Source organism: Clupea harengus, chromosome 4 (assembly GCF_900700415.2).
Source record: "Clupea harengus chromosome 4, Ch_v2.0.2, whole genome shotgun sequence".
In the NCBI taxonomy this organism is placed as follows: Eukaryota; Metazoa; Chordata; class Actinopteri; order Clupeiformes; family Clupeidae; genus Clupea; species Clupea harengus.
The window spans coordinates 13,126,680-13,151,893 of record NC_045155.1 but is presented as its reverse complement, the minus strand read 5'-3'; the positions used below and the strand labels follow the sequence as shown (position 1 = coordinate 13,151,893).

Sequence of the window (25,214 nt, the reverse complement as noted above, 5' to 3'; positions counted from 1 at the left end):
TCCTTCAACCGTCCGGTAACGTTCACGCGTCTTTCCTTTCTTTCACTCTTCTTTCTTTTCTTCTTTCCTTCTTCCAGTCTTCCTTCCTTCTTCCACTCTTCTTTCCTTCTTTTACTCTTCTTTCCTTTCTTCTTTGCTTCTTCCTTTCTTAACTTTTGCATTTCATGCACTGGTATTTCCTTCAGGAAATGCATTTTCTAGTTACAGTGCATGAAATGCCCTGTATTGTTATTCCTTCGTTTCTTATACTTCTTCTTCTTATTCTTTGTACCGACTTCTGCGATTGATTCAGCTCGAACCGCTTAACTTAGAAACTCCGTTCAAACTTTGGCGCGTAGGTCTTGTAAAGGACACTTATGCTATTTATTTTTCATTTTTCTGAACTTTATACTTTTTAAGATATTAAAGAAAAACTAATAAAAAATGTCCCATTGACTTACATTGCGCCAGTATGACATCATAATAGGGTAATTAAACTGGCTTTCACCTGTGCTTCACTGCCACCTGCGCCAAGGTTCCAAGGCTCCTCTTCTCTCTGTCCCTCTCCATTCAACTGTATAACTAGGGATATTAAGAGACACCTTCCATTCTCTACTTTTTTTCTGTCCATCTTTCTCTCTATCCCTCTCAGTGTACTTTCTCTCACACTCTCTCATTCAGTCTAATCTCTCTTCTTCACTCCATTTTCTCTCCTTTTTTCAATATTTTCCCTCTTCACTCTCTCTTTATCTCATTATAGAATAGAATACAATAGAATATATTTATTTGTCATTGCACAAGTACAACGAAATTAAGGTAGCAGCTCTCAGACACAAAAACAATAAAAATATAGATTGAACATATATATATATATTTACACTATAAAAACACAAGACATATAACACAAGAGAGAGACAAATACAGGTCAGTTTTGTGCATTGTTAAGTGCTATGATGGCTCTGGGATAGAAGCTGTTTCTCAGCCTGTCTGTTTTTGCTATGATGGTCCTAAAGCGTCTCCCTGAGGGCAACAGTTCAAATAGGTGGTAACCAGGGTGTGTTTAGTCTCTGAGGATGCTGTGGATTTTTTCTGAGGCAGCGTGTTTTATAAATGTCCTCAAGAGGTGGAAGAGAGCAGCCAATTACTTTTTGCGCTGTGTTAATGACCCTCTGGAGTACCTTTCTTTCTGCTGCCGTGCAGCTGGCAAACCACAGCGAGATGCCATAGCTAACACCGACTCCACAGAGCAGCTTTAAAAGGACACTAACAGTTTCTTTTTTAATTTGTTCTTCCTGAGTAACCTCAGGAAATACAGCCTTTTTCAGCAGTGCAGTGGTGTTTCTGGTCCAGGAAAGGTCCTCCTCGATGTGAGTGCCCAGGAAGCTGAAGTCTGATACCCTCTCCACTCTCTCCCCATTGATGGCAATAGGCTGCATGTCCGATTTTTTCCTCCTATAGTCGACTATCAGCTCTTTTGTCTTGGAGGTGTTGAGAACAAGATTGTTCAAGGTGCACCATGTCGACAGCCTTTGCACCTCCTCCCTGTATGCAGTCTCATCTCCTCCTGAGATGAGCCCCACCACGGTTGTATCATCTGCAAACTTAATGGCATTGCTCGGGTGGGTGGGGGTGCAGTCATGGGTATAGATGTTGTAGAGTAGGGGGCTCAACACGCAGCCCTGTGGGGAGCCGATGCTGATGCTGAGAGCTGAGGAGAGATGGGAAATGTCAGGAAATTTCTGATCCAGTAGCAGATTTGCTGTGAGAGCCAAGTCCATCAGTTTGGTGACCAGTCTGCTTGGTATGATCGTGTTGAAAGCAGAGCTGAAGTCTATGAAGAGCAGCCTGGCGTACTTCCCTCTCTGTTCCACGTGTGTAAGTGTGGTGTGGAGAGCCATGGCAATAGCATCTTCTGTAGCCCTGTTTGCTCTGTATGCAAACTGGTGGGGGTCAAAAGTGGGTGACAGGCTTATTGTGATGTGACTCCGGCCAGTTTCTCAAAACACTACATGATGATAGGTGTCAGTGCCACTGGTCGGTAGTCGTTAGGGGTGCTGGCAGTGGTCTTTTTTGGTAGAGGAATGATTGTGGAGGACTTCAGGCAGGGTGGAATCAAGCACTGGGATAGGGACTGATTGAATATGTTAGTGAACACACCAGCCAGTTGGTCTGCACAGTCCCTCAGCACCCTCCCAGTCACACCGTCTGGTCCAGCAGCTTTTCTTAGGTTCACTGCCCGCAGAACACGCCTTACCTCCTGTGCCTGCACTGTGAGGGTGTGGCTACAGGGGTCTAGTGAAAGTGGCGTGGTCACATCCGGTGTATCAACCTCAAAGCGTGTGAAAAAGTAGTTTAGCCCCTCAGCCAGCGAGTCATCACCGTCGGTTGCAGTTAGGTTGCTGGACCTGTAGTTGGTGATGTGTTGGACCCCTTGCCACACCTGCCGTATATTGTTGCTGCTGAAGTGGTCCTCAATCCTCCTCTTGTGTGCTGTCTTGGCCTCCCTGATGCCCCTCCTCAGGTTGGCTCTGGCAGTCCTGTACTGTGCCTCATCCCCAGACCTGAAGGCGCCGCTCCTCTCCTTCAACAGCACTTTGACTTCTTTTGTCATCCACGGCTTCTGGTTAGGATACACCCGGATGCGCCTGTCCACTGTGACAGTGTCGACACAGTGTTTGATGTAGCACAAAACAGTTGAGGTGTACACTTCCAGGTCCTGGTGCTTGAAAATATCCCAGTTGGTGGTTTCAAAACAGTCCTGCAGCTGCTGAGAGGCATCATCAGGCCTAGTCTTAATAGTCTTTGTTGTCCATTATCCATAGCCACTCATGTTCACTCTTCTTTCATTTCTTCTTTCATTTACTCTGTCCAATTCTTACTCTTTTTTTCTGCTTTTTTGTCAGCCTGCTTTGACTTTACAGTCCTCTATCCTCCCTCACACTCCATCTGTCTCCTTCACTCCATTTTCTGTCCTTCTTTCAGTATTTTCCTTCTTCACTCTTTACTTTCTTTATCCATAGTCACTCTTGTTCACTCTTCTTTCATTTCTTCTTTCACTCTTGTTCACTTTTCTTTCCTTTCTTCTTCCTTTCTTAACTTTTGCATTTCATGCACTGGTATTTCCTCCAGGAAATGCATATTCTAGTTTACTTATACTATTTGTAATCGTTCTTGAATGCAAAATCTCTCTCACACACAAACACATACACACACACACACACACTTTATTGCGTGCTTTGAACCTCCTTGTGTCTGAAATATTTGCTTTGTTTTTAATTAAAGCACTTCTCCCCAGATCAGTCAGTACATGCAGGTTCAAGAGGAATTTGTCCTACATACCTGTCATGATTACAAAAGAACTTTTTATATTGGCAATATTACCAGCTCTCGCCTCTCATTGCCAAGAACAGAGATGGCACTACGTGCACTTCCTTGTGGTAAAATACTGTATCTTCTCATGAACCACCGCCATGCTTCCCTGTAGGCAGGGTGTTCTTTTCAGCATATGCTTCATTCTTCTTCCTCCAGACATACGCTGATCCATAGGCCCGGAAAGTTCCAGTTTTGTTTCATCGCTCCACAGAACAGAATTCCTAAACTTTGGTGGCTTATTTATGTGGTTTTCAGCATATTGGAGCCGACTTTTCTTGTGCTTTTGTGTTGGCATGGAAACCTTCAGTGTTTAGTATGCGCCTTACTGTGCAAACTGAAACCTCAGTGCCTGCTGCCACCAAGTCTTGCTGCAGGTGTTTTGCAGTCACTCGATGGTTTTTGACCACTCGCCTCCTCAGGAATCTGGTGGCAGCCGCTGATAGCTTCCTCTTTCTGCCACGTCCAGGTAGTGTAGCCACTGTTCCTTCAACTTTGAACTTGCGAACTATGCTTCCAACTGTATCTCTAGGGACATTCAGTGCTTTTGCTATCTTTTTGTATCCTTTTCCCTGTTTGTGCAAGGCAATGATCTCTTCTCTGAACTTTTTGGACAATTCTTTTGACTTAGCCATATTTCTAACATGCAATCAAACGTCACTTTCAACAAACCCCTAGCCAGTCCAGGTATTTATGTGGTCTATTTCAAGCACACCTGAACTAATGAAGCCCTTGATTAGTTGCACCAGGTGTGCTTGAGACAGGGGGTTGAATAATTTCAAAGGGTGCTCTACTAAGTACTGAAGATGTTCGTCATGAAGGGGTTGAATCATTTTGAGACTGCAGTAGTGATTAAAAGTAGCATCTCGTGTTGAATTTGGATGAAAACCATGGTAATATTAGTTTTATTGAACTATTTCAACTGTTCGTGTCTACTTTGTTTATTGCAAACAGCTGAAAATGTTTACAATTTGCCAATAAGCCTAATACGCAATGGGGGTTGAATAATTTTATTGCAACTGTATATATATTTATGTATTCCCTTGCTCTTTTAATTTCAGCAGCAAGACATATATTTTAAGGCTCAGAGTCTGAGGGCTGTGACCAGAACCACTTCCCTGCAATGTAAACAACAGCATGAGCATCATTGTATGAATGGAATTGTTTGAATGGAAGTGGCCAAGGAATTTATAAGAGTGCATCCGACTCATGACCCATCTTCTATACTTCTTGCGGATGTTTTCTCAGTTAAAGTACACGGTCAAACACCATCATTTTTGACCTGATGTAGTACAGATCATTACCCAAACCACACAGCTTCTAAACTTAAGAGTGGTGTTATGGAGTCTACTTACATCTCATTGGAGTACGTTTAGTGTTTAGAGACTTTAATGTTTCATACTATTTTCCATTGTTTCATTGATAATGCATTCTCCAGGCAGAGGATTTGCTTTATGAATAGGCATTGAGGTTAAAACCTTTACTCAGATTTATTATTTCCATGACACAAAATTGGATTAAAAGACATGAAGTGCAGTCATGACAAAGTGTTTTTGCACATTATAGGCCCAAATGAATAATTTACTGTGTAATGTGGTTTAATATAATGTAGTATGAGACAATGCTGAAACGATCCAGGAATGAATAAATGAATGACACACTATTTATTCATCATTTATTCATTGTCGACACCATGTGGAATCAAGTCCCTTAATACATATTGTGCATCGGTTAACCTTCAGTTATGAGATATTAAGTTAATAAAAGTCAGAAATACTTCAAAATGTCTTATTAATTGCAACACATCATTGCTAATCTATAAAGCAGATTTATTTCAAGAATCATGGCCACTGTAGAAATATTAGCAAAGGCTAACAAGGACTGCAAAGCAAGGCTGAGGTGCTCCTCTACCAAAATGGACACCTGCAAGAGAGAACAATGATTAATCTATATGACCACATTACATTTCACAACACACTACACACATAATCCTTAAAAGGAGCAAGTCTCAGATTCATGTCGGTGAACCCATTGATAATACACACCATCCAATGTAGCATTGGCACAAGTTCTCATGCGACGTCGCTTGCTTGATTAGAAGCTCCACTTGGGTCGGCACATCCAAGGTCTCATCGTGTGAGAAATCCCGACCTAGTTAGTGAGAGAACAGAACTATGGATTTCACACGGCAGATAGAAGGAATACAAAAGTGCTGACTTTGTCAAAGCTTAACCGGTACAATGGCAGACATTCATTTAATAAGTCTAAAATGGCGATCTGACAATAATATCTCCTTTCCTGAGGCACAGAATAGAGATGGAACTCACCAGTCAATTTGTCTCGCACCCTGTTGATGATCTGGATGGCTTTTTTGTTCAGAGCCTCGGGCTGTACAAGGCCCTCGCCAACTGACAGGGAACAGGAAATTACATAAATGTTTCCAATTTGCTTAGTGACTATACTTTTCATGGAAATTATTATTCAATACAGATATACACTGGTTCTTCAATATATGACCTTGCCTAATGAAAAAGAATAACATGCAGCTCAGGAATGAAAGCTAGTGATAATATTATGGATTCAACCACTGCTTTGGTAATCCGAACGAAAGAGGTCTGTGTGAAAAGTTTGGACCTTGACCTTTCTTTTCTAATCATCCTTGGCAACACTCTTGAAAGAGCATGGCCGTGGCTCATTCATATAATCCCTCCTGTTAACCATTCCCCCACACTCTAAGCACTTCAAAAATGGACCGGACATCGCGCTACGAGTCAAAATAGCAATTCAACAGGCGTCATTTCAACAAAACTGGATGTGTTGCTCTGAGCCACATCATCTCTCAGCTCCGGTTACACTCCCTGAGGCGAAACGGAGATTGTGTGCGCGGCGAGTCCGATTTCAATCCTAGTGCAATTCTGTTCCATTAGTCTGGGTGTTTGGAAGCGGACAAGGCCCTTGCAGGCATGCGATAAGGAGCGCGCCGGCGTGCACTCGAGCCGCTGACTCACTGAAGGAGTGGATGGATTCAGGCACGGTGGTTCCTGGCTTCTTGAGTGTAGTCTCGCCGAGGTCGATGCCATCCAGCGCTTCTGCGGGTCACATCAAATACAAGCACAATGGGGGGTTACACACACAAATACGCTCGTCATCAGAAGGCAATTGGACAGGCACTGATCTGACAACCCTTTCCCCCTTCATCTCCCACCTCTTGCCAGTGATGACTTACCCACAGATTGTCCAGCCGAGTACGAGTCTGTCCTGTTCCTGGACCGTTTGTTTCCTTTAACGTTGGCTGCAGAAGAGAAATAAGGGGGGGGGGGGGTTGTGGAAGAAAGTTAGTTAGAATGAAAAGTAGAATTTTGCAGTTCCAAAGTTTACGAATGACAAACACCCAGAATGACAGATGTGGAAAATTGAGAAAACATGGAAATGTTTGAAACGTGGAATTATCACTACAAGTGTCACACATAGCCGACAGGCCCTACAGACACAGTAATGTCACCCAGGGACAGGACACTGGCTGCTATCTCCACTCTGACAGCCAGCTAAGCAGCGGGAAGCTACAAGGCCGATCTGGACGCCGTCTCTTCACTGAAGAAAATACATCTCTGACACCTGCTAGCTACTGTGTTAAATGTCACTGGAGTGTTCTGTAATACATTGAGTGACTTACTGTCCATCAGCCTCCAGTTGAGTAAGGGGTCGTACACGAAAGCCTCCAGCACCGCCATAACGCTGTCTCTGTGTTCCCTCAACACCTCCATGACAGTGTGGCACGTGATCCTGTAGTTACCGTCCAGGCCTGTCACCTACAGAGAGAGAGAGAGAGAGAAAAAGAGAGAGGGAGGGAGGGAGAGAGAGAGAAATGAGTCACCCCACTCTTCCAAGAACCTCAAAACATGTTCATTTAATTTGCAAACAGTGTCATTGTAGATATGGAGGACATAATGTCAGTGTGGCTAGGGCACCCGTTAGTTCACATTTGGTTATTTTTTTTTTACTGACAGTTTACCTTCTTATTGTAACCTAGCTGTAATATATTGTGACAATTGGTTAGTCCTTACACTGCCGCACACACTATTTCATACTCCTCTTCTATTTCAATTGATTACCACTGAAAAGAGGCATTGAAAAAAGAATGGATCTTACCTCCATGGCATTAGTCAGCATTCTGGTCAGTCTGAAAGGGATTTTCTCTGGGAATTTCTCCCTAGTCATGGCAACCTGTAAGATATAGAATTTGACATGTTAAGTACAGCCTGAGAATTCAGGGAATTATAAACATGCTACCACGAACTCCACAGAAAATAGATGAAACAAAAAGACATCATTCACCTCGAAACAATCACCGAAGTCTATGTGGAGGATCTTCCCACTGAGCCTATCCAACATCAGGTTGGATGGATGCCTACAGGGGAAAAAAGCAATGTGTGATTACCAGCTGATTCTTTCCTGTTCCTGAATCAGTCCAACCAAAGGTAAGTGAAGAGAACAGAAGAAGTATTAAAGCCGTGTTCAGCTATAAGCTGTCATATTTTTACAACACATGAGTGACAGTTCTCACCTATCTCCCAGTCCCAAGATGTAGCCAACCATGGACATGACAGCTAAGGAACGAGTGTAGTTTGTCCGCCTGTCGAACCAAACCTAAGAGAGAGAGCGCGAGAGCCAGACATTTAAACAACTCCTTTGACAATGAAAGATCGCTGTGAACACCCCTCAGCTAAAATGAGTCAGCAAGAGTACATGATGTAAATGTCTGCCATTACTGACAGTAGGGTGTGATGACCAGCAACAGGCCTGTTATGTTGACTACACTCATACCGATAATCTGGTGCTCTCATCCTATGTGAAATGTGTGTGATGCCTGTGTATATATGTGGCATGCATGCACTGCATGTATTGTGCAGCATGTGTGTGTGACGTGTGATTTGTGCTTAGGGTAGCTGGCGGATGAGGCCGTGTACCTCAGAACTTGGACTCTTGAGCCAGAGCAGCTTGGCTAGGTCATCCCCGGCCGTGTTGTTCACCGCGTGCTCGAACACCTCCACCTTCTCCATCAGAGTTAGGTGGTCGTAGTCTGGGGCCATCTGATCAAACCAACAGCATGTGTTAGGAATACATCCACCAGACACACAGAGAACAAACCTAGAATATATGTACTGTTGAACGCATTTCATTTAAATAACACTCCTATAACAACAGCACTGGCGTTCATTGGTTTACTGAGCGTTGCATGCTTGCAACTCCAAAGAGAAGAGGCTCACCCTGAGCATGATGCGGTGTTCAATGTTGAGCAGGATCTTCTTCTTCTCGCGGTAGTCTCGTATGAGGGCGTGGAGCGTGTCACAGTGAGGTACCCAACCAATCAGCCCAGAGTTGGTGGACAGGGGGATCACTGCATACCGCTGGATGCTAACAAGAGGAAGAAGAAAAAATAGGTTTTACACTTTGAATTGAATCATGCAGATATTTCTGCAATGAAGTGCACATTTATGAAATTGTGTTGCCACCAAGTTTGCTCTTTTAAACTGGTGGACTGCACAATATTGTTGTCTCATAATTATCACTGTTCTCTGATTCATAGTACGATTCATAAACTAATTTCCCAATGTTTGCACCGAAAACAAACACCCATTTTCTTCAGACAGAGGGTGTGTCGGGGTTATGCACCTCAGGTTCTTGCGCAGGGAGGCCGGGTCGTTGGCCAGCAGCGTGTTCACGAGCCCGAAGAGCTGCATCACCCTCTCATCCTGCCGCAGATCCTCATGGCCCTTCAGCAGGAACATGAATTCATGCCCGTTGCTGCCTGTAGGGGGCAGAAGAGAGCAAGGCACAGAGTCTCACACCGGGTCACCTTAAGTACACAAACACACACACACACACACACACACACACACACACACACACACACACACACACACACACACACACACACACACACACACACACACACACAGGCCCCTCGTGCTTAGACGCACGCCAGGCTGGAAGTGTGAGCCAAACCGTACGCATACTAGACGTCCACTTAGTCTGTCATGCTTGGATTGCATTACATATTTAACATGGCACAGAGGGGTCCACTCGAGAGCACATCAAAACTGCACTGTTAAGGCTGCGAACCCGTGGAGTACTATAAGCTGGGGTTTGAGGGAATTAGATGGAACTGCTTCGAATTACATAAACTCATAAAAGCACAGACTAATAACAGCAGTAGTAATAGTCCAGATTAGTTTGCCTAGAGAGAGGCCAATGGGTAGCCAAGTCGTTTCCCCCCCCACAACGGCTATATACTCTTATTTTGGGAATAGAAAAATCATTGGCCGGCTCCAATATGATTTCAGATGAAGTGAACCGTTAAGCTTTAACGTCCCTGTAGGAACTGCACAGACAATGAACCTGTTCAGTGTCCCCCATTTAAGTGTTGTAGCAGACCAGACGTCATGGAAAACTGAGAAGGAACAGTACAAAAAGCAAAGATAGACTGTTTCTCTTCTGAAAGTGCTGAGTGATGCTGTAGAGGCTGGAGGAGTCTTCTGAGAGGCTGCAGGTGGGTGTCCAGCAGAGTGGGAAAGTCATTTGGGTGACTGGTCAGGGGTGGGGGGTGGTGGTTGCTAGGATCCGCCTTAACCTTGGATTATTGGCTGCTGGAGCCCCAGGCATCAGGGACCAGATTAAAACAGACAATGTATAAACAGCGAGGAGAGAAGAGAAGAGAATGTACCAGACTCTTCCTAACACCAATGGACATTCCGGCTGAGCTGGAAGGGATTTGTGTCCGACTGAGAATCTCTTTAAGACTTTTTTTTTTTAAAGACTTTTTTGTGATGTAACGGTTTGGATTGAGGGGTGCACCCTACTGCTTAACATTAGGAGGCATCAGTCACAGCGTCAGCCAATCCGACCAGCGCCTACCCAAGAAAACACCCTCCTCCCATCATGCTTCACCAGCGGCATCAGTCCGTCTTACCCATGATGGTGAGCTTGCGCGGGCGCTGCTTGGACGTGATGACCTGCAGCGAGGGGGCGATGGACTGGATGCGGATGATGGGCTGGTTGGGGTCGTAGGTGCCGGGCACGGCCAGCTCCAGGTCCCGGCACATCAGCAGCTTCGGCGAGACGTACTGCAGCTCCAGTGAGGTGAGCTGAGGACACGTGCACACAAACACACACACACACACACACGCAAAGACGGCCGTATTTTAAGGACAGACGGGAAAAAGAGAGAGAAAGGGTGAGTAATTCACCCTATCACTCTGCTGTCTCTCACTCAGGAGTCAGGACCATGTTTTGTTTGGCACTGATAGGCAGCAAACGTAAAAAGCCCAGCAGGTGGAGGTTCTAAAAAATGCCTCCACCTGAAATAACAGAAGTGAACACACACCTTTACGGTTGCCTGGGAACCACTGTTTATGCCATTACCTATAATAAGACAGAGGGAAAAAATCCCCTTGCATTGTTTTAACAAATATCTGACCATAAGCCTGAGGCAAAATATGCATTATCGCTTCCAGAAAAAAAAAAAAAAACACAGATTGAAAACAGAACATCTAGTCCTTCGGAGAGAAGCCATCAGTGAAACTGGTTGTGATGGCCACAGGCCACAGAAATACCAGCTGAGTGATGGGCGGGGACTGGGCCTGCTCGCTCCCTCCCTCCCTCTGTGCTCTGGCTCACCTGAGGCAGCTGCTTGGAGATCCTCCTGAAGACGTGGTAGTACAGGTCCCAGGCCTGTGTCAGGTCCTTCACGTTGCCGGAGCGCATGTACTTCCTGCACCAGTCCTGCGCCTCCATCAGGTCCCGGCCATACGCCTGACAATCAGACAAAACTTCAGCTTACCCCAGTTCTCTGATAGGACAAGCATGATGCAGTCCTCAGAAGGCTCTACTCCATTACGCAAGTACTGTCTCTGCATCCAAGGGTAGACCTTACCATCCCTATATAAATATTTGATAGAACATTTTAACCTCCACATTTCACACCAAACAGCCAATCTACTTAACAATAACCATCAACTGAGATAGAAATGGTTATTTCCCCATTCACAAGCTATCCTAACATCTCTTAATAAGCACTCCTTTGAACGCTGGGCTACGGTGGGGCAGGAGCGGAGGGTCACCTGGTTGAAGGAGGTCTCCTTGAGCGTCTGCGGGCCCCTTTCCATCATGGCGTGCAGGGGCTCCAGCACGGCGAACATGCCCTTCACGTTGCGCTCGCCGAAGTAGAGGCGTGACGCCTCTTCCAGGCCCTCGTGCCACATCTCGTGCCACAGGATGGCCACACGGATCAGCTCCTCACTCACCTGTGCAGACAAGCAATCATAGACACATGCAAACAGTGTGAGCTAAAGCACTCGAATGTATATAACATACATATGTATAACACTACTGAAGGGCAAAGTCAAGCAGCTACACTGACTTAATCACAATATTACAGGAATGACACAGTTGGCCCACAGGTTACTGTTGTGTGCTGTGGCTGCAGTGATGATAAGGTAAGTGTTCTTTCTATCGCTACCTACTTCCTACTACCAATGGAGAGCTGGGTTACGTATAACAATTCCAAATGGCCCATACCATGATGGCCTGCTGGACTAAGGCATTGCAGTGCTCGCACATGTTCTTCAGGATTTTGTTGGCAGCATTGTGCCGTGCCGTGGTTGTGGATTTTGAGGCCACGGTCAGCGGGTAGATCAAGGCCTTCGGGAGAGGGAGGGAGAGAGAGATCACATATCAAACATATGCAGTGCAGCATGTCACTCACGAAGGACAGCAACGTTAAACAGACCCAAGAACATCAGCTCATCGGCTTATAGTAATAAAGATCACAGAATGCAAAGAAACCTGAAAGAAACCTGAAAGGCAAAAAAGAAAAAAAAGATCTGAAGTCTCTTCCACGTCTGTGTGTTCGTTTGAAGCAGAGTGGATGAGCGCCGGGGGGTTCAGCTCAGTGATAACGCGTGCTTGAGAGCGTACCTGAGGGTGGTAGCGGCCGATGTCTGTGAGCAGCTGGTGAATGAGGCGGCCGACCAGAGCCCGCGGCGTGTCGATACGAGCAATCAGCTGCGGAATCACCTGAGCAGGGGGGAGGCAGAGACACGGTTCAGAATGACTGCAGGATGGCGAGGGAAGGAAAAAGCATTAGACGAGACGAAGAGAGAAAAAAAGTTGAAAATGGACTGTAGCGAAATGTGTCTCAGAGTATGTGTTATGTGAATATTATGTGACGGGGAAAAGTAAGTGCGAGTGAGGGAGAGATGGAATAATGGCGCGTTACCTGTAGCCAGGTGTCGATCTGAATGGTCTTGATTCCTTCCACGAGGGCCTCGTTGACCTCGGGCCAGTGGCCATAGTCAAACCACAGTGTCAGGACTCTGACAGGGCGAATCATCCAATAAGTAATACACACCAAAAACCCGTAACACATTTAACACTGTAGCGTGAAAGAGACTCCGGAGATTCTAGAAACAACTTTTTCTACGCCGGCTCTATGCTAAACACACAGGGGTGGGGTTAGTTTGGAACAGATTGATTACTGTACAAATGCTGAGTCAAAGATGCCGCTGGGAGGAAAAACTAACAGACGAGTTTACTTTGGCTCGGCTACGCCACAGGGGGTCACTCTTTCTGCACACACATACACACACACGTAAGCTGCAGACGTGTGCCTGGTCTCCTCTGTGTACCCTTTTCTCTCGGCTGGAGGGGGGACGTAGAGGGGAAAGGGGGGCTGCTGTTTGGGTTGGCCTGGCGAGCTGTGGCTAACGTTAATGCTAACGTGACGTACCTCAGCGTGTCCTGAAGGTTGTTCCCCCGGGAGAGGGAGATGGAGCGGAAAAAGCCCTGGACAGCAGGTACTGTGTACAGCAGCAGCGTCTTGGACAGGTCCTGCAGGGGGGAAAGAGAAACATACAAGAGGATCGACGAGTGAAGCCAGGCTGAAAAATAAGCACGTAGACCAAAAGCTGGCTAATGAGAGACACCCGCCAGGGACTGTGATTGACGATGTGATTGAGATTCATGATGCACAGAATGGCTGTTGGGCTGTCAAAGCCGTCCCGTGGGATGTAACTTTTGTCTATTCCAGTCACACAGATGTTTTAAGAGGGTTTGAAGGTTTGAACCATACTGTAGGCCTCTTTCACTATCAGCCAATCGAGTGAGTCCTTGATACCGAATGTAAAATATTCTAGTGAGTGCTTGAATGTGTATTCAAAATGTTATAGTGAGTGCCAGATTGTGAAAGTGAAATAACCTTGTGGTTGCCCGATTGTGAACTGAAATAGTCTTGGTTATCGACCAAGTCTGGCCTGACTTCGTTGACCTTCTTCTGCGCGGGGGAGGGCACGGGGCTGTGGTCGGCGCTCTCGGCATCGCTGTCACTGTTGCTGGCCTCGCTGGTGGCGCTGGCACCGCTGGCATGCCGCAGCTTCTTGCAGTCGTCCTTACCATGGTTTTGGTGCTTGTAGTGCAACACCGCCTCGAAGTTCATTACTGCCCACGCGTGCCATGCCTGTTAAACACACAAATTCGGACATGAGGAGCGCAGACACACGCACACGCGCACGCGCACGCGCACGCGCACGCGCACGCACACGCACACGCACACGCACACGCACACGCACACGCACACGCACACACAAAAGTACAATCTCAAGGGGAGCAAGGAGGCACATGGTGATGCTAGCTTCTTTACATTCATATTCTGTTTGTTATTATGCACTGTGCCTTACAATCCTGCAGAGGGCCTGACTGCAAAGAGTTTGTGATCGGTTTCTCCTTTCCACTGACGGCACTCTAACCTCTTGGGATTGGGGTTTGGACTGGAGGGTGGATGGCAGGCTGTTGACCTCACCTTGTACCAGTTGCGGTCGTGCTCCGTGGAGTGACTGTAATACTGGAGCACTTTGGGGATGGTGCTCTCATTAATGCCCTGCAGACTGAGCTGCCACTCGCCCAGCTTCAGGAAGCACCTGCATGGTCAGAGAGAAAGCCATGAAGAGAGAGAGAGAGAGAGAGAGAGAGAGAGAGAGAGAGAGAGAGAAAGAGAATAAGGGTGAGAAGTTAAACATAGAGATGAGCTGTGTCATAGGACTGGGAGTGAGTGCAGAAAAGGTATGACACAGACATGACTACTATGGTATGTACTTGAGATGAGTCACAGTAAGGGGAATGAGTGGTAGAGAAGAGTCACTGAGAGCGAGTAAGCCAATGGGGCTCATGAATAATAAGTGCTGCTGCTACTGCTACTGCTCACACATCTCAGATATTCATATATGTGTGTGTGGTCCCCATCACCATAGAACCCCTCCACTGCTACCCACACTCCCCTCAACTCGTGTGGGGTTCCCTCCCTTCCCTTCTCCCCTCTGGAGGCACTGCAGCAGAGCAGAACACGGCTCAGTCTCTGCCACTGCTCCACCACATTAAGGAGTCTAGCCATTAGTCTGACCTGAGTCTAGTCTAGACCCACGTCTTAGATTCCGAGGAAGGTTCCTTAAATACAACCTACAGAGTCCTTTAATTTGACCACTCAGGCTAACAAACATCAAATTAGTTTCGTCTGTGGCAATAAAAAGAAATCCTGTAAAGGACTGTTAATAAGTGCTGATGGCATTTACTGTTACTCTAATCGTGTGTGAGAGATGAGTATATTATTATAGTCATTGACTGTGAAAAGATTAAAAGGGTTTGCTTTTCGGACCGGGGAATCAGGAATGCCTTGGACCAGGGGGCGGACATCTATCATACTTAAGCATCATTATTAAATCTGTGAAGCGAGGAACCACTGGAACCACTTTTCAATTGCACACAGAGAAGAGGACACTGTGTTACTGTCAGGGAGAGAGCGCCGCCCCAGTGCTGCCAAGAGCTTGGCCTGTGTTTTTATCCTGTACACATCAAGAACGGAGAAAGTGACAGGCAAAGGCGTTTCCGAGCAGCAGTCTTCTTTGGCTGTGTTTTAAGTTTCCCTGGCTGATGGAGAATGTGTGTGTGTGCGAGTTTGTTTGTGTGTGTGTGTGTGTGTGTGTGTGTGTGTGTGTGTGTGTGTGTGTGTTTGTGTGTGTGTGTGTGTGTATGTGTGAGAGAGGGGGTTATGTTACGGCCCTCTCTGGTCCCTGGGTGAAGCGACAGCAACCACAGGAGGAGGGGGCAGCCAGCCAGTGGGCGAGTCACACACTCCAGTCCCACGCTGGTCTCTCTGGTGGCACGGCGCTCTCCGCAGCTCACATCAGGGGAAAAACTGCGCCGCAGCGTTACATAACCCACACCCCAATTTCTTTTCTGACTGCGTGACAAAAAAAACGAGAATCTGATAGGGATCTTTTTTTATTGAACAGGACTGTGGAGCCGGCGTTTCGACGCAACATTTGGGTTTTATGGAAAGTATGAGCACCAGTGGAACGATGGCTTGAGCGTTGCCCGTAGTCAAGCCGTATCGAAGCCATGCCGACTTTGTGGCTGGTCTCACTGGGGATGTGTCTGGTTTCTCTTCTAGGCAAATTAGGGAGACAGAAATAATGGCTACTTTGCAGGGGAGGACTATTACGACACCAGGTGTGTGTCTGAGGCAGATTGAGGGGGAAAGTATGTTGGCTCGTCTGGTGGGGAAGGTGTGAGAGATGGCCCTGACAGACATGCTTCCCTGCTCGCACTCCACAGATACTGTGAAACCTTGACGACAAGCTAGGGGTTATGGAAAATAAAACATCTCTATGCCAACCAGGCTCTCTTTTTTTCTCTTGAGCCTCCGCTACAGTGTGAACTGGGTATTTATGAGTCGCTGCTTGAAACGTAATTATTAAGTTTTCGTGCTAGAGGGGAATCTGGACAGGGAAAATGGTGACTTATTTGGTGATTTATTTTCTTTAGAAATGTTTCCTCAGTGGTTCTACTGATGTACTTCCTGCATCTTAATGGGATGCCAAATTATGTGTGAGTTGACATGACAGAGTGGAGTTGGATGAAATGGGGGCATATGCTTAAAAGCACAAGGTACACAAAAGTCATACGCACCGAAAACACGGCAATAAAGCACTTTACTGTTTATTGCGAGTAAATAAACATAAGTCACAGTTTGTAATATGCTCCGATGTCCATAGTAAATCCGGCCCCCCCCCCCCCCCCCCCCGTAAATCATCACCGTCTGCACTCTCTGATTTAAGACTCCCCTGAGTCCTCCCTTATTTCACTCCTCACCGCGGAGGGAAGGGAAATTAGAAGGCTGGATCTGTGGGCCATTAATATCTGGGATTCCTCAAGTTTAATGACCTAACGGAGAACAAAAAAAAAACCTTCACGTTTCGTGGAATATAATCCGGTGAGCCTATCTATGTACGGCTCTCCAGCCTGAAAGCCTTGCTACACGACTGCGTTATAAAGAGCTCTGCTGAGTCCACTCAAGATTGGAAGAAGAGTACCGCAGCGGGTCAAACGGGAGAGCTGGCACGCAGATAGGAGAAGACGTGATGACAGGTGCTGGGCACTAGGCCCTGGGCTGGAAGAACCCACTCAACAGGAGCAACAGTGGCTCTTATGGGTGAGGGCTGCAGCAGGGCTACAGGGCTGAACACAAAGACACCCAGGCACGACTGGGAACCGGTGAGGGTGTGGGCGCAGGTGTGGATAGCTCACGGGAGATGTTCCAACATACCTGGAGAGCCCTGATGAGACCCGAGCCAGCTTTAGATAGGGCTAATTAACCAAACTGTGCGGAGCACAAAAAGCACGTAAGAAAAGGCTGATCGACTCCAGCGCTTGGCTGCGCTTGAAAGGGGTTGCGAAGGCTGGAGGGAATGCAGGGGCGGGGTCAGGCGACCTGGTCGGGGTTCACGGTCAGAGGAGAAGAGCGAGAACACTGTGTTCGCAAACTCCACTCAGGGCAAAGCACTGTGAAATGGGAAACCCAGTTTGGCTATAAAAACCCTCAAAGCGTGCACACACACACACACACACACACACACACACACACACACACACACACACACACACACACACACACACACACACTCTCTGTCTCTCTCTCACACACACTCTCTCACATTTGAAAGGAAACAACCACCGTGAAAGGGGTGCAATAATCACGGTGCCTGTAAACTGTTTACCTGATCGCCATGGTTTCAACAACAAGCTGTGTGGCACAGTATATTCACCAAAGATCCCGCCAATTCCAAATGCTTCGAAAATCAGGCTTAATACTTCTTGAACGGCCGGGGCCTGCCGGCCATTGCAAGCCTTTTCTAGAACCTCAGTCTTTATATTTCTTCTCTTTCGAAACAAAGATGTTTAGACGGCATGTTGACGTGCCGACTTTAAGTTGTTTCTGCACTAAAATAAACAGGATAATTCATCATCTTTTCGAGAGGAAATGAGACATTACTCATGTCCTTCATCAAAACAAAGGCAAGCGAGAGGCCTATTATGTCATGCTATATTTATGATATTGGATATTGTGGGGGCTGACAGCTCATGTGTAAGCATTATCAAACACAGATGCACCTTGACCAGCTGCTTGGCCCCCTCAAGCTCGGCTGACAAAGGATCGATCACGCTTGACTGGGTCTGGGCGTGATGATCAATGATGCCGGCCTATCGATGATATGAGGACGTGAAAGAATGTACAGCCGTAGACATACACACCTTGGAGCCTGGAGTTCAGCCACCATGAGTTAGAGCACGTGTGTCTGGAAGTGAGAGTTTCTGTGTATCACCCCCTTATCAGTGTGTGCATCAGTATGTGCGTATGGGTGTGTGTGTGTGTTGGAGAGCATATGAGAATATATGGCTATGTGGATATGTTGTGTGATATACAGTGGGGAAAATAAGTATTTGAACCCCTGCCGATTTCGCAAGTTTGGCCACTTGCAAAGAAATGTGTGATCTATAATTGTAATGGTAGGTGTATTTGAACAGTGAGAAATAGAATATCAACAAACAAATCCAGAAAACTGCATTTTATAACATTTATGACTTTATTTGTATTTGATGCAGAAAATAAGTATTTGAACCCCCAAGCAAACAGCAAGAATTCTGGCTCCCAATGACCAGTTATGTGCCCAAGAAGCACACAGATTAGTCCTCATTAAGCCTAACAAGGTACACCTGATCTCAACTGGTGACGTGTATAAAAGAAACCTGTCCAAAGAATCATACTTCACACCTTCAACCTCACCACCATGGGCAAGACCAAAGAGTTGACCAAGGACGTCAGAGATAAGATTGTAGACCTGCACAAGGCTGGAATGGGTTACAAAACCATTGGCAAGCAGCTTGGTGAGAAGCAGACAACTATTGGTGCGATTATTCGTAAATGGAAGCAACACCAAACAACTGTCAATCGCTCTAGGTCTGGGGCTCCATGCAAGATATCCCCTCGTGCGATATCGGTGATCATCCGAAAGGTGCAGAATAACCCCAGAACTACACAGGGGGAGCTTGTGAATGATCTCAAGGCAGCTGGGACCACAGTCACCAAGTAAAACCATTGACAACACACTACGCCGTAATGGTTTGAAGTATTGCAGCACTCGCAAGGTCCCCCTGCTGAAGGAAGCACATGTACAGGGCCGTCTGAAGTTTGCCAATGAACACTTGAATGATTCTAAGGAGGATTGGGAGACAGGATGTGGTCAGATGAGACCACAAAATCAAGCTCTGGCATCAACTCGACTTGCCGCGTTTGGAGGGGGAAGAATGCTGAATATGATCCCATCCCCACCGTCAAGCATGGAGGTGGAAACATTATGGTTTGGGGCTGTTTCTCTGCCAAGGGTACAGGACGACTCCACTGCATCGAGGGGACTATGGATGGGGCCATGTAACGTGGAATATTGGGCTTGAACCTCATTCCCTCCCATTGAAAACGCAACCTTAAGGATTTGAGGATCTGCAAAGAGGAGTGGACCAAAATCCCTCCTGAGATGTGTGTAAACCTGCTGACCAACTACAAGAAAAGTCTGACGTCTGTGCTTGCCAACAAGGGTTATTCCACCAAGTACTAAGTCATGTTGCAAATTAAGTCATAAATGTTATAAAATGCAGTTTTCTGGATTTTTTTTGTTGATATTCTATTTCTCACTGTTAAAATACACCTACTATTACAATTATAGATCACACATTTCTTTGCAAGTGGCCAAACTTGCGAAATCGGCAGGGGTTCAAATACTTATTTTCCCCACTGTAAGTGAGTTTATGTGTGTGTGTGTGTGTGTGTGTGTGTGTGTGTGTGTGTGTGTGCGTGTGTGTGTGTGTGTGTGAGAGACCTCAGGGCAGTCCTTACCTGGCCATGAGTTTGTGCAGCTCCAGCTTGTGCTGCTGGTCCTCGGCTGCGATAGCGTGCTGCGCCTGCTGCTGCATGCCCTGCACAAAGTGCTGCATATGCTGGAATGCATCAATCTGCAGGATGGGAGTGTGAGAGAGAGAGAGAGAGAGAGAGAGAGAGAGATAGACAGAGAGAGAGAGAGAGAGAGAGAGAGAGAGAGAACAAGAGATGTGAGTGAGAGCGGCTATGAATGCTCTATAGCATCGGTTCCCAAACTGGGGTACGCGAAGTGGTTCAGGGGGTACGCGGGGAGAACATTTCCGCGATAACAGAAAACGGACGGAATTCGCAGAATGTACCGTTTGAAACAGAATTGCAACTTTCAGACGGAAACATCATTTTGTGCATCAAAATCGCCCAAATTCCCCTGTATTTTGCCCTCCAAGGCTGTATTTCTTTCTTATAAACACAACAACGATCGCAACGATGGACAAGCATTAATTAGAAAACAAAACCACTGAGAAAATGTCACGTCTGTGCTGAACTCTGCTCCGGCCACGCCCCCCTATTCAACACAGACCTCCGTAGCCTGTCAAATGAATTCGCTCATCTTCCCAATCGCAAATAATGTTTTTTTAGTCTTCTGTTCTGTTGATGGCTGGCAAACAACAACCTTAGAAGGTTTGGGTCACTTGTGGCACATATTATTCACTCATTTTAAGCCATCAATCTACCTCTGGGTGAACAAGATGGGCCGAAACGGATTAAAACGGAATTAAAGTAAAAGGTGAAAAGGAAAACGGGGGGGTGGGGGGGGGGTGGTGGTACGCAGCTGTAGATTAAATGTCTGAAGGGGTACGGGACTGTAAAAAGTTTGGGAACCACTGCTCTATAGTATCACCATTATTAATGATCTGGCAATAATGGGGGGCGAGGGTGATTAAACCCATGGCTTACAACATGATCACAATAAATAAATAGATTTTAAGAAATAAATAATTAAACAATAAACAGATTTCAGATGCCATAGTAGCCAGGGCACCGATGAGTAGTAGATCTAACAAAATCGTTGCAGCTATATTTGAAGTCTAGCTAGCCTAGCTAGCAGGGTGGAGTTAACTTGCAGTTAACTTGCACATGCTCATGCAATGGAAATGACATCTGTGCTCTTTTTGAACGTGTGACAGTTCAGTCTCTATCTCTCTAGCTATGATATGCATATTATTTGGTGGCTGGACAATGCGGGCTATTAATCTTTTCACTAGCTGCCATCAACCTTGAAGGCTTGTACATTCACAGGCCATTTACAGGCCTTTAATCACACAAAGACTGACCGTCCTCACCAGTGACCGTACTGCTCACCTGTCCTACCACAGCTCTCCGGTTTGTAAGTTATGTGCGTTTGGTTCAAAAGTTACACCAGGCATTTCAAAGTAATTGCTAAAACAGCTTGCGTACGATGCAAGATTTATTTTAACTGACCACGTAATAGTTTTAACATTACAACCTGGACGGTGCATAGAGAGAGACAGAGCAATTGGACTTCGATTTTGTTGTTTTGTTGGCTCGATGTGGCCTTGTGTGATTTTGATTGCCTATCTTTATATCTTCACATTGCAGGATGGAGGGAATGAGAGGCAGGATAGACATCAAGGTTGTGCTTCAGTTGAAGTAAGTACTTGTGAGGAGGCATTACAGATAAAGATTTATTAATGTGTTTTATGGCATCAATCCTGCTATTAGCCCCTCCAGCCAACGTTACTGCAGATTTAGTTTTGTTGTTCCACCGTAAGCTTTTATTACGCAGCAATAACACAGAACTGATCCCCATTACCAAAACATGCCCAGTGTGACTTCTACGTAAAAAATGAAAACGGCATCTGCACTTTGAGGGAAGCCAACTCATGTCCTCGAGAGCTACGGCCCAGCCAGACTTTTTCCGGCTCTTATCTAACGCACACTGGGTCTGCTGATTAACTCTGACTTTGATACGGGGACTGTTTTGTGTGTGTGTGTGTGTGTCTGGGAAAAATAACGGTGCATTCCCGCTCAGTTCCTAGTGGGGAGGTTTTGGCCCGAGCTCTGAGCTGTCGTAATCACCTCTCTCTGCTCGAGATGCATGGGTCTTACTTGCTTGTTTATGAGGACAGGGGAGAGGACTGGAGTGAAACAGAACAGCTCGGGTTTATGGTTCCTGTGGAGTGCCGAGGGCTAGCGAGCGTAGAGAGAGAGATGGTGGGAGAGAGAGAGAGCATGCAGGCCGTTCGCCGCAGGATGAGATCGACGGAGACGACGGAGGGCGAGGCAGGATGAGAGACGCAGATGGACCTCTGGCTTGGCTTGGCGTGTCTGTCTGTCTGTCTGCCTGTCTGTCTGTCACTCGGTTCCCTGTGACCTCAGCCCTCCTGCACGTGAGACAGTCCCACCACGGCAGACACATGTGCACGCGCACCCTGACACTTACGCAATCCCCCAGCAGACATAACACTTCACTAATGAGCTCAAAGAGGTGACAGACTTTCACAGACAGAGAGATGGTGAGACAGCAAGGGAGTGGGAGGGTGAGAAGGGGGGGAGAGAGAGAGAGAGAGAATGAGAGAGAGACAGAAAGTGGAAAATGGAGATGGAGAGAGAGAGAGGATGGAGAAAGACAGGAGGAGAGCACTAAGGCTTTCTGTTGGTGGCTGGTGGGAGGCTGGCCTACCTTGTGGGTGCTCTTCCACATGTACTTCATGTAGGCGTAGGTGACGTGGGGGTGCGCTGTGGGCAGAGGATGGTCTAGCTGTTTGGAGGGGTCAACGCCTAACAGCAGCACCAGGGTCTTGTGGGCCAGGGCCTAGAGAAGAGAAAAAGATGCCGTGAGTAAATGAAAGAGCGGAGTGGAGGAAAAAAAAAAAAAAGAAACATAAGAAAGTGCAAAGAAGGGCCACAGGCATGCGGGAGACGAGAAAAACACATTTCAGGGTGAGGTAAAGGTCTCTGCCTGTTATGCTCTCAGATCTACCCATCCATCCATCCATCCATCAATCTCTCTATCCATCCATCCATCCATCTATCCATCTCTCCATCCATTCATCTGCCCGTGCAGTCGCAGCCCGCAGGCCTCAGCAGGTCTGTCTGAACCCTGGCTATGTAAATAAACAGTGGAGTTACCGCACTGGGCCAGCGGCTGTAACGTGAACCCCCTCCCAACTTAGAGGGGGGGCGGGGAGGGGGGGGGGGGCACGTTCTCCAGAACACTGCAGTCATTCTGCCTCTCTTTCATCCCTCCGTCAAGAGTTCACTCTCCTTCAATCACAATCTCCTTCTCGCTGTGGGCTTCTGCAGCCGAGTCCTCTCTCTCTCTCTCTCTCTCTCTCTCTCTCTCTCAAGATCTCCCTCCCTCTCTTTCCCTCATGCTGAGGTCATATGTTTCTAAAGCGAGAGGATGGAGACAGAAAGAAAGGATAAGGGGGCGCTGGAGTAAAAGGGAGGGGGGGGCATAAGCCCAACTTTCCTCTTAGCATGGCTCTCATCCAATCAGCTATACTAATATTTACGGCACATGCGGACGCCAGTAATGGGGGCAGGCATAAACAGACAGGCGTGTTTGAAGTGACTGTTCTCAAGCCCCCGGCGGCAGGAAGAGACCCTCCGACACTACCAGTAGTCTATTTCTGGAGGTGCCTCCTGAAGGCGACCCCACTGGCATGGGGCTGTTCCGTGTTTACTCCTCTATTAGGAGTGTGAGACTCGCTCATTAGAGCATACTTTAAAGCTTAGCCCGAGTGATCAGCATGCTATTTGCTACTAAAGTCCTGGTCTTAAATGGCAGCATAGCTGAGAGCGTGCCAATGGAAAAGCCATACATCTGGCTCCCGACATCAAAAAACAAAACAAAACAAAAACCCAAAAGTGTCTTTTCCCAACATAATGATATTCTGCACTGCTGTCTCTCATTCCTCCATCTATTAATACCATAGGTTCTTCACAAAAGCTCTGGTCTGTTACTTCATTTCAGCAAAAAAAAACAAAAAACAGTGATTTCTTGACTACCTTTGGGCAGTTTGCTCTCTCATGGCCATGATATCTACTCACCAGACGGCCACTCTTGCCACAGAGGCTGGCGTATTTCAGCCAGGTTCGCATGTCCTCGTGCGGGTTGATGACCAGTGAGCGCACCATCAGTATCTTCTGCCAGTCTTCCACTATCCTCTGGCAGCCCTGCAACATACACACACACACACACACAGTGTTCATCTAAAACCCTGAAGTCAGCAACATTTCAGTTCCATTCAATACAATTTCATCTATAAAGCACTAGTACCAAGGAGCACCGTCTTAATCCTTTAGCCAACTTAAGCCCCCTAAAAGGAAGTTTATGGTGCCAGTGGTATGGACAAAGTACCCCTCAGAGGACACTCCACGTGCCTGAGGCTGTTCTCTGCACGTTAACTATGATAGGAGATGTTTCGCATCGCTGGACATTTTTTCGCGTCTGCGAAATGCATTGTAAGCGAAGCTCCTGCAGTTTGCATATAGGAAATGGGTGGGACATTGGAATGCCACAAATACAGAGAGAGAGAACACCGTGATATCTTTCGCTTTGACTAATGTGTCCTTCGGTGTGTGCATGAGTTTGTGCCTGCGTGCAAGGCTGACTCCATCCTGTGAAGACATCATTCTTCAATGGCATAAAGCCCTGCACATGGAGTACTAGTGAGCTCTGCTAAGGATTGGACGAAAGCACACTTATGACATCAGACCCATAAATCAATCAGGGAAGGAGTGCTGTCAGTAATCTGTGCTCTGGTCATCAACATCTGTTGAACAAGTGTCCATATGTGTGTGTGTGTGTGTGTGATTTCTATACGACCAGTGGCCCTATTATGAGTGGAAAAATCTGGGACAACTGGGGTTGTGGTTCAACTCGGAGACTGCAGGCCTGAACACATCAAGACAAAGACAGACAGTCCAGAGAAAAAAAAGAGAGAGAAAAAGAGAGGAAGAGAGAAGAAGAGAAGGACCCAAAAGAGCCTACAGAAAATCAAATAGGTCCGTGTTGGGCCGGTGTCTAGGCAACGGGACGAGCCGTTCTCTGGTTCTCTCTGAACGGGCCCGTAAATGTCAGGCCAGGTACGGGAGATGAGAGGAGCGCCAGAGAGACCAAAGCCCAGCTTCAGCACGCCATACCGCCGCCTTGGCTCCTCTCCGCTCTAATGTCCTAACCATTTTACTGCAATTCACCAATGGCTTTCTGTCCTCCATCTGGAATAATGTAACCTCTTGTCCCTCAGAACCACAGCGGATCTGACTGACTCGTCTCACTCTAAGGGCTGTCCACTGACAGCGTGGAGGCCTAAGTGGACCCGGTCAGGCTTCTGTGCTGCGTGTGATCATGTCTTTCATGGGGTATTCCATCGTAATCCGGCATTAAGTGGATACAGTGGAAAGCCCTGCGGGGCGGTTGTTTCTGAGTGTCGTGCGGGGAACGCAGGGAAGTGGGGGATTGGCAGCATCTGCTCTTAACTCCAGGTGGCTTTGCGGTGCAGAGCGCTGGGGGGAAACAGGTGTCAGTACCGTAATGATGATCTTCAATCTGCCCCATGTGTTGAGTGGAAATACG

General features: G+C 46.9%; 1 protein-coding gene across 1 annotated transcript in view; it reads right to left on the bottom strand.

Moving 5' to 3' along the window:
- Positions 1–5,009: 5,009 nt before the first annotated feature.
- Positions 5,010–25,214, bottom strand: part of mtor (mechanistic target of rapamycin kinase) — a gene marked incomplete at its 5' end in the record, with an annotated part of 67,670 nt that continues 47,465 nt past the window's right edge. Inside the window, 24 exons of the mRNA XM_031566300.2 lie at positions 5,010–5,271; positions 5,394–5,499; positions 5,676–5,756; positions 6,357–6,437; positions 6,575–6,640; positions 7,022–7,157; positions 7,498–7,572; positions 7,684–7,756; positions 7,913–7,995; positions 8,316–8,438; positions 8,616–8,763; positions 9,022–9,157; positions 10,319–10,493; positions 11,026–11,160; positions 11,469–11,651; positions 11,926–12,048; positions 12,325–12,423; positions 12,626–12,722; positions 13,136–13,236; positions 13,604–13,861; positions 14,204–14,321; positions 19,628–19,743; positions 22,314–22,445; positions 23,687–23,812. Of these exons, the coding sequence (XP_031422160.1) occupies positions 5,256–5,271; positions 5,394–5,499; positions 5,676–5,756; positions 6,357–6,437; positions 6,575–6,640; positions 7,022–7,157; positions 7,498–7,572; positions 7,684–7,756; positions 7,913–7,995; positions 8,316–8,438; positions 8,616–8,763; positions 9,022–9,157; positions 10,319–10,493; positions 11,026–11,160; positions 11,469–11,651; positions 11,926–12,048; positions 12,325–12,423; positions 12,626–12,722; positions 13,136–13,236; positions 13,604–13,861; positions 14,204–14,321; positions 19,628–19,743; positions 22,314–22,445; positions 23,687–23,812 (2,787 nt within the window). The remainder of the gene's footprint in view (positions 5,272–5,393; positions 5,500–5,675; positions 5,757–6,356; positions 6,438–6,574; positions 6,641–7,021; positions 7,158–7,497; positions 7,573–7,683; positions 7,757–7,912; positions 7,996–8,315; positions 8,439–8,615; positions 8,764–9,021; positions 9,158–10,318; positions 10,494–11,025; positions 11,161–11,468; positions 11,652–11,925; positions 12,049–12,324; positions 12,424–12,625; positions 12,723–13,135; positions 13,237–13,603; positions 13,862–14,203; positions 14,322–19,627; positions 19,744–22,313; positions 22,446–23,686; positions 23,813–25,214) is intronic.